This window comes from Pseudopodoces humilis, chromosome 2, assembly GCF_049639895.1.
Source record: "Pseudopodoces humilis isolate 2021_Gansu_Grassland_sample_001 chromosome 2, ASM4963989v1, whole genome shotgun sequence".
In the NCBI taxonomy this organism is placed as follows: Eukaryota; Metazoa; Chordata; class Aves; order Passeriformes; family Paridae; genus Pseudopodoces; species Pseudopodoces humilis.
In genome coordinates this window covers 85,354,318-85,363,788 of record NC_142201.1, presented here as the reverse complement: position 1 = coordinate 85,363,788, position 9,471 = coordinate 85,354,318, and the positions used below count along the sequence as shown (strand labels likewise).

Genomic DNA, 9,471 nt, shown 5'->3' with positions numbered 1-9,471 from the left:
TTGGTAGAAAAGCCCCATAAAATTTCTTTTTTCCCTGTCTAGTAATGAGCTGTCCTACTGAAGCAGCTCATCAACAATTTACTGTGGAAATGGAAGGACACAAGTCACCCCAGAAGAAAGTGAGAAGTGGAAATGTATTATTGTATTTCTTTGTGTTTCATTTTATCCCCTTTTAGTTCATAGGTCTGGAAAATCCAAGCTATGCTAATAAAGTAAATTTGAATTGTCTGAGCAGCCTCTTTTTTCAACAACTTGTTAAAGAAAAGAGTTTGGTGGAGGTGTAAGTTGATTAGCTCACTGGTAATTAACTGATATCCAGAAAAGTAACAAAGGATTTTGTCAAATAAATAATAACTTGATTTTTCCTTTCCTCCTCCTCCTTCCTGCACTAAATGAAAGAAATATAACACTACATGAGCAGAATGCACTTCATTTCCAGGCTAAATAGAAAAATTTGCATATGCTTGGGGTAAATATGCCATTTTCCTAGAGATCAAGGAAAAGAATAGCAGCTGCCTTCCCCACTGTTGGTGCAATACAACTGAAGATATTTCAAATTTTTAATTTTTTTTAACATTTGACATTTTAATATATGTGCATCTGATTACCACTGAGACTCTGCTTGTTCCTAGTGGTTTTCTCCTTTTGTACCTGAGATTTTTTCAAGTAGCAACATGAGGAAATTGCTTTTGCTGTCCATGAGACCAAGTGACAAGCAGCACACAATTGGATGGACAGGGTTTATAGAGTATGATAAATCACCTTCTATGTTCAGACACTAACTGATTCATTACACAAAATACAGGTGATGAATGGTTTACGGGTGCTTTCTTACTTATACTGAAAGTTTTAAGAAAAGGGGAGATACTGGCAACATCTAGTTATTCCAAATCCATTCCTACTGCTGGTTTAGGATTAAAAAATTCCAGCCCTTCTCCCTCACAGACCAGATTAGCCTGTCTTCCAGCCATTTTCTTGCTTTCTGACAACATCTAGTTATTCCAAATCCATTCCTACTGCTGGTTTAGGATTAAAAAATTCCAGCCCTTCTCCCTCACAGACCAGATTAGCCTGTCTTCCAGCCATTTTCTTGCTTTCTGACAACATTTTTCCTTCTAAGTAACATTTTTCCTTTTAAGTAACCCTTATATCATTGGGACTTCCATTCCTGCAGTAGGTGGTTATTGAACTGTCCTTGACCAATCTCCAGCTGATCACAAGAAAGCTGGGCTTTTTATAGGGGCATGCAGTGATAGGATAAGGGGAGATGGTTTTAAACTGGAAAAGAGTAGGCTTAAATTAATAGTAAGAAGAAATTCTTTAATATGTGGGTGCTGAGGCACTGGAACAGGTTCCCCAGAGAAGCTGTGGATGTCCTATCCCTGGAAGTGTTCAAGGCCAGTATAGAGGGGCTTTGAGAAACTTAATCTAGTGGAAGGTGACCCTGTCTCCTAAGGCAGGGGTGCTGGAAAAATATGATCTTTAAGGTCCTTCCAACCATTCTATGATCATACAGTCAAATTGGTATGACTGGGAAGGACAGATACACACCAGGAGTTCACACTTGAAATCAATGGTACCAGAAACTTTAGCAGGATGAATGTAGATGGGAGAAGGCCTCAGCTTGAAGAACCTTGGCAGGACAGGTTAGCAAACTGAAGCTGACACCCCAAAGCTTGCTACTGATGGCTGCTGGCCTGCACAAGGTAGCCGCTATCAGCAGGAAATTCCTGCCTAATCCACCCAATGGCTTTGAACACTGTCAAATCACATAAAACATGAACATCCTAACATCTTTCCTGCAAGGCTGAAAACATGTTTGTTGGAAAACAACTCTCTTACCTCTGCACCACAGCAATATGATACTATCTATGTACAGATTCTTAACTGCAAGCTGCCCGTGCCTTCCCTTCTCTTCCCCAAAAGGAGCTGCAAGCTGCAAGACAGAATTAGTGATGTGTTCTCCTCCACACTCCTTCTTGCCTCCATTCATGTGAAGGGAGCTAGGATAGGAACAAAAAGAGAGGAGCACTGCTCCTGTTCTCACCACCCAAAAAGTGCTACTGTCATTTTGTATCCCAAATGGACTCAGTGCTGCCTGTTCAAGCACCGTAGAGAGCCATGTTTCATGGCTCTTGTCCTCCAGGATATCTCTCCTCCCAGATTTCAAACAGGGAATTTATAATTTGTCCTAAGGACAGGCCACTCCAATGAATGGTATAATACACAAAAGTAACAGGCTGTCCAGGGAAGTGGTGTAATAACCATCTCTGGAAAGTGTTCAAAAAAACCTGTGGATGTGGTGCTGGGGGACATGGTTTAGTGGTGAGCATGGTGGTGGTAGATTAACAGTTGGACTCAGCAATCTTAGAAGTTTTTTCCAGTCTTAATGATTCCATAATTCTATGATTCAAAGTGAGATTACTTTCTTTAAATGCCTCAATTCCAGATAGCTGAGGTCAAATCAAGACCAAGAGCCAATTAGGTATGCACCTTCCATGGATGATGTGAGTACAGAAAACCTAACAGGAGCTTCATTGACCTCAAACCAAAGCAGAGTTATTTTTCAGAAGAGAGTAAGGACCTGGGATTCATGACCTTACCTAACGTCATCTAGCCAAAAAAGCCAGACATCGAAGCTTAATTCCATTCATAAAATCATTGACATTTAATGCCCTTGGAGACAAAGCACCTGAGCACCATATGGGATAGAACACTCTATGTAGAGAAATTCCAGTGATCTCAGGGCATCCTGCCTGGTCTTCAGCTGTTGCTCTGCAAGAACCTCCAACGACACAAGATGCCAGCATGTAAGAAAGTGAACTAAGCCTGTAAAGCAGGATTCAAACCGAAATTAACACACTTAAATATTGTTAAAACTTTGTGTGAGTCTGTTCATTTGAGATCTGTGTATGTAAACTAGCAGGCAGGAAAAGACAGCTTGCTATGTTTTTTCCTAAAGAGAAAGCTGTTTACAAGTGTAAACAATGAACTGTTATGGCATTTGCTTTTGCTGTTTTAAAGCACTAGAAGAATTCTAAAGCACAAAGGCAAACCAATTCCCAGACTCTTTTGAGAATCAATGAAATTGAGGCACATGCCATTTATGCTCTTGAAAAGTCTCCTTCCCTTGAGATTTCCATTTGATATTTCAGCTTAAACCAGTGTACCTTTACCACAGACATTTTGCAGCTGGTAAGGGCTCTGATTCACAAATAAGGGTGATTTAAGCTCTGATAACTGGAAAAGAGCTCTCCTTCCACAATTCTCCCTGTGTCAAGTGCTTCTCCCTTGGGAATGGATGAACAGCAGGTTTATCTCTTCCCTTACCAATTTCAATACTGAAAATTAGTGCAAAGAGACATGAATTTTACTTCATACTAGTACAATGGGTTGAAAGCTGCAGGTGCTTGGAGACACCTACGCAGGCTGTGGGCTTGCAGAGCAGTAACCACCAGGTGCAGAAAAGCTTCAGCTTAATCCACTGCTACAAGAAAGCAAACATCGTCCTTTTGGTAAAATAGGACCTGCTTTGGATCAGCTTTTGATTTTAAAGGGTTTGGGATACATCTTGCTAGACCTGAGCAGACAGGCTTTGCTGAAAAAGGGTGGAGAAGAGAAAATACCTCCCTAATATCTGCTTTGAGGATCGGTTGTAGGACTGAACCATCCTCTGCATGAGGGTATGTTCTGTCCCTGGCAAGTCACACCTCCTTCCCTAAATATCTGCACTCAGGAGCCCCTGTTTCCATCAATCCTTTACAACACTATTCAGGTGGTTGTATTCTTATCTGAGCCCATCAGTGCTGAGTCCTCACAGCATCCACAGAGCTGCAATCCGTGATGCTATCATTCACCACTGCAATCAGTTGCCAAAATGCAACAATAGCCTTGAGAATATGACTAAGAACAGCCATATCACACTGGGGAAATTATGAATATTTATATGGCTCTAGGACATGAGTTCCCTTGATGATAATTTACAAATGCCTGACTCCATTTACCTCCAGCACAGGCATTTCTGTTTTACCTAGCAACGAGCAGGCAATCAGATCTGTTCAAGTCCCTTAAAGTTTCTTGGATCAGATCCTTCCTCATGTCAGGAAACAACTTCTCATTTTCACTCATTCAGGTGCCAATAATTTTCCATTATATTACTCCAGGTGTAATTACCATCATCTCAGCACCAGTGCCCATAAAGAGCCCTCAAACTGCAGGGCACATTACAAAGAGTCTGATTCAACCTCTTATAATCCTACTTTTAGCATCTTACTTATGCTCTTTGCATATAAATCAATGGGATGAATTACATGTTGCACATGATTGGGCTTGCATAATCTAGAGGTGTTGATGCCCTTTTCCTGTAACCAGTATAGACTAGGCAATTCAGAAAGCTGCCAATAATGACATTTGGAGCTGCAGTATTTAGAAACCACCCTTATCATGTAAGACTTTAGAGCTGAGAGTCACAACTTAGGATTCCATACCTAAGATGGTGCAAATGCTGTGCCCCAATACAAAAGGGCCTTAGAACAGGGACAAGTTCATAAGATGCTTAGAGGGCTGGAGAGAGTTGGGATTGTTCAGGCTGGAGAAGGCTCCAGGAAGATTATTGCTCCTTCCAGTACCTAAAGGGGCTCCAAGAGAGCTGAAGAGGGACTTTCGACAGGGCAAGGAGTCTTAGGACAAAGCAAAATGGTTTTGAACTGGAAGAAGGCAGACTCACATTAGATACTAGGAAGAAATTCTTTCATGTTTGGGTGGTGAGACACTGGAACTGGTTAAACTGTGGATGTCCATCCCTGAAACTGTTCTAGACTTTGAGCAACTTGGTGAGGGTGCTATGGTGATGGTGGGGTGTTGGAACTAGAGGATCCTTAAGATCCCTTCCTACCCAAACCATACAGGGATAGTTACCTGTAAAATTTGAACAGGCAATATGTAGGACAAAATTCAGTTTTATTTTTGTGACTGATATCCTTATTTTCACATTAGGAGAACCAAGCAGTGAAAACATCTTCAAGATTTTATATCAATTTTATCTTCCCCTTTGCACACATACACTGATGAGAGGGAATAAGTATAATCTTCCCCAACATAAGTCTCCATAACGAGTTCTAAACAATCTGCTTATTAGGTCTCATTTTATGCAGAAATAAAACAACCAGCAGTACAAGCCATGATAAAGTGTTTGCACAGAGCAGAGATAAAAGTCTTCCTCGGGTGTCATTCCCTGAATTTACTTGATCACAAGGAGCTGAACACACGCCATTTTTGAACAACAGTCCTTTCCCATAGCCCAGCAAAATTCTGCTGGATCCATACACTAAAGTGACAGGACATATCCCTCTAGTGGTGTAAACCGACATGATTCAATTACCCACTGATCAGTTAAGCCATAAGGTTTCAAGCCAACATTAAATTGTATGGAAATAGGATCCTTTGGCACAGGCAACCTGAGGCAACAGGAAACCACTCCATCAGCATGACAAGCACACTTTTAGTAATATTGAAAATAAGTATTTCAGTAGCTTTGTTTGGTTTTTGCTGTTTCAGAAGCAAGATGTTCCCTCCATAGGTTGTACAGATCAGACAAAGAAAACCCAACACCTGGACAAAGGTAGGTTTGATCCTTTAATCAGATAGACCACATTTAGATGCAAAGATGCAGAGAACTTCAGGCTATCACATTATATCCAGTGTAGTAATGGACAGAACTAGGCATAGCTCAAGGTTACAGAGGAAAAGTACTGATTTTAATACTCATTCTTGTAACACCTGAAGCAGTCAAAGTTGGTTTTGTGGAGTAAAATTTACCTCTACAAAACATTTTCAGGGGAAAAAAACACATTTATTATAATAGTTTGTGGCTGCCTCTTCAATACTTTCCTTCTGACTGAAGGATTTGTCAGAGTTCAAAAGCAGAGAACTAAGCCACAGAACAGGTCGGAAGTAAATGCATATTGTGATGGAGGATACCCCAGAAACGTGCCAAATAAAAATTCCCTAAAGACTGAAATTAAGGCCTAGCCATGAACTTTTCTTGTATTTCTGCAGAAATCAGAATGGATGACAACCTACCTTATTGGTATCTACCACAAAAAACACTTTGTTACCAGTTTTAAACCTAGTTTCATGTCTGACTTCTTTTTCTAGCTTGGTGGCAAATCTTCTCATGGCCAGCATGCACATGATGAGAAAAGAGCACCAATATTTTTAATTATTTATTTAAAGCCAACTTGCCTACATTTTTCCACATTTTTCCATTTTTGCTCCTGGTGAGTAAATATTTTTTCTTTACTTTTTAACTATTAGTTAATATTTAAAATAGTTCATAGTTCTCTCCTTAGTTTCTGAACTGCAATTTCAAATGTTTTAATTATTTTTCTGTCAAGAACCTCTAATCTTAAAATGGTTTATCATGAGAACAAAAATCAGAGCCCTACAAACTTCCTTATTATATAAACTAAACCTGCAAAAGTCTGAAAAGCTAAAGTGCATCAAGCAGGCCAGAATCCTCCTGATTGTTTACAGCCAGTTTTATGTATCTTTATCAGTCTGGTACTCTTCCAAACCCCAATCCTGAAAGTCTAAATCTGTGGGAGTAATCTAGGTCTGAAAAATATAGGAAGACAGGTCTGCATATAAAAATCTACAGGGATTTTGATGATGTTTTGACAATTTAGTTGTATTGTCATTGCCATCACTAAAATAAATTTTATTTTAGTGCTTTACACCATGATAAAGAGTAGCAATATATGTTAGATACATTTCTACCTGATGCTGAAAGCAATTATATACAAACTGAACTTCAGAAGGCAAGATAGTCTTCATGATAGATGTATACATTCTGAAACAGCAGTATTTACAGTAGGAAAGGTCTTTGTTTAAACTGGCATTTCTTAGCCTACAGAAGGAAAGTTGAGAAGAAATAAGATGTGGAAAAAGAAGTCTGTGTGTTTATATGCAGGTATAATAAATTCTGCCAGCCAGCAAGGTATAAGCACTGTGTGCAGCCCCCAAGGTCTGCCCAAAGCTTCTCCTCAAGTCTTTGGATTCCCTTTTGAAACACAAAACACACACAGTATTATCAGACCTTTACTGGTACACTTTATTCTTTTCCCTTGTGTCTCAAGGCTTTCCATTTTTAGATCATACTTGCCTCTGGATACCAACTCTGCTTGAGAAGCACTTTGCATATTATGGGTGTAAGTATAGTACGCATAGTAAGCATTGAGGAAACTAAATAAGGCATCAGAGGAGAGGAAAACCCCCATTTAGCAGGAAGTGCTATAAAAAAACCTCCTTCCTTCTCCCAGCCCACGAGTATGAGGAACACTTGCCTCTTCATTGCCTTCAGGAAGAAATTCTTCAATGCGAAGGTGGTGAGACACTGGCACAGGCTGCCCAGAGAAGCTGTGGACGCCCCATCCCTGGCGGTGTTCGAGGCCAGGCTGGATGGGGCTTTGAGCAACCTGGTCTAGTGGAAGGTGTCCCTGCCCATGGCAGGGGGTTGGAACTGGATGGTCCTTAAGTCCCTTACAACCCAAATCATTCTACGATGCTGTGAAGCTGTTTTTCAACAACACGAAGGCAGCACGCTGTCTCGCTCGCCTGACAAACCCTCCACGACGTCTCTAGGGAAAACCGGAGTGGAAAGCTGAGGGAAGGAGAAACCTCCTCACTGCCCGCAGACCGGCTTGTAAAGCGGGTGAGGAGAGCGCCGTGATGTTCACGTCCCGCCTCACCCTCATAGGAGCGCCGCGCGGGTTCCCTGATAGCCAAGCACGCCCCGCGCTGGTGTTGCCCCACAGACGTTCCCCATATCCACATATTTTCACCACAAGATTTTTCACCACAAGACGTTTCGCCACCCCCCTTCGCTCCGTCCGACAGGCCGCAGCCCGTCCCCATGGCGACGGCGGCTCCGCCCCGCCGGGCGGGCCCAGCGCCGGCCCCGCCCGCTCTCCCGCCGCTGCCGCTGCGCTCCGGGCCCGGCGCCCTTCTCCCTCCGCTGCCCCCGTGCCCTGGCTCCGCTCTAGCCTGGAGCGGCCGCCGCGATGGCTCCGGCCGCCGACCGGGAGGGTTACTGGGGTCCGCCGACCTCCACCCTGGAGTGGTGCGAGGAGAACTACGCTGTCTCCTACTACGTCGCCGAGTTCTGTGAGTGGCCTCTCCGGCCCCGGTCCCTGCCCCGGCCCCGGGGGCCGCGTCCCACCGCCGCCTCCTTCTCCCTTTCCGCAGCCCTTCGTGCTCTCTCCCCGCGGCGGGGGAATCCCTCCTTCTCCTTGTCCCCTCTTTCCGGAGGAGTGACTGTGCCGTTGCCCCTCAGCCAACCCTGGTGGGTGGAAATGGGTGTCTTCTACCTCGTTCCCCCAAAAATCCGAGTCGGGAGCACGGGGAGGTGTAGCCCCTCTCTCCCCAGCGCGTTGTTTGGGCCCCCGTCCCAAGCGTGTCCCTTCGGCCTGTGTCCATAGGGATGGCAGGGCTGGAGCGGGGGTGCCGCGGGCCTGCGGGGGTGGCTGGCATGGGGTGGCCCGTGAGGTGGGTCCTGGGGGTTATCACGGGAGCTGGAGTGGTTGTGTGGTACCACAGGCATGGGTGAGGAGAGGGGTTTTCGCTGGAGTCGTGCTTGGGGCGCCACGCCGTGAAGCCGCACGGGTCTGCTGCTTCGCTCCCCTTGAGGTGGAACCATCTGCCCAGCCTGGGCTGTCAAACCAAATGAAACCGATCAGGGAGAGAAAAGGTCTCTTCCTATGCAAGATACGTCTTCACACAGGGAGGACACCTTCCCCCAGGTGGTCTTTGGGGCCTCATGATGACCATCATCAATCGGGTGGCTCTGCTGCAGGTGGTGGGAGTTCAGCGAGGCTTGAAGAGTCGCTCTGTTGCACGTGGCTATCTTTTGGGATAGCTCAGAGCCCTGCAAGAAAGCAGACCAGTGGTTTGACCTCGAAACTCTGTTATGCAGAAACAGTCAGGATTTAACATGTTTTAGGGAAAGAAAGAAGGAGTTTCAACTACGGCATCATTCATCAGATGCTTGAGAAAGGAGTGTCTTGCAAGTGATAAAAGATCAAGCCCTATATGTCACTGAGGTTTTCTGGAAAAACTAAATATTTTGTATCCTGAGCAGTGACTTTAAAGGGTGTAGTAGTTATAATTATGTGCTGCTGCCTGGCAGACGCCTTGTACTACAAGAAACTTTCACACGTATAAGGTAGGTAGCTGCCTTTGGAGTGTTAGAGCCCTGGGTGCTAAAGTGACCAGGCTCACCTACCCTGAAGTGATTGAAGTGGGCTATCTGTAGAGGCCTTTCACATAGCTGGGATGCTTCAGCAGCAGTTTGGAAGAGCTTGGCATGCAGGAGACGGAGGGTTCTGGGTATACATGCCAGGCTGTGACTTCTGGTTGCAAACACTGACATGGGTGAGGATCCAAAATGAATAATTGTGAAAGAGGCATCAGAGT

General features: G+C 44.1%; 1 protein-coding gene across 1 annotated transcript in view; it reads left to right on the top strand.

The window, feature by feature from the left end:
- Nucleotides 1–7,976: 7,976 nt before the first annotated feature.
- Nucleotides 7,977–9,471, top strand: part of ACER3 (alkaline ceramidase 3) — a 53,492-nt gene continuing 51,997 nt past the window's right edge. Inside the window, exon 1 of the mRNA XM_005531005.3 lies at nucleotides 7,977–8,163. Coding sequence (XP_005531062.2) covers nucleotides 8,061–8,163 — 103 coding nt within the window. The 5' untranslated portion in view covers nucleotides 7,977–8,060. The remainder of the gene's footprint in view (nucleotides 8,164–9,471) is intronic.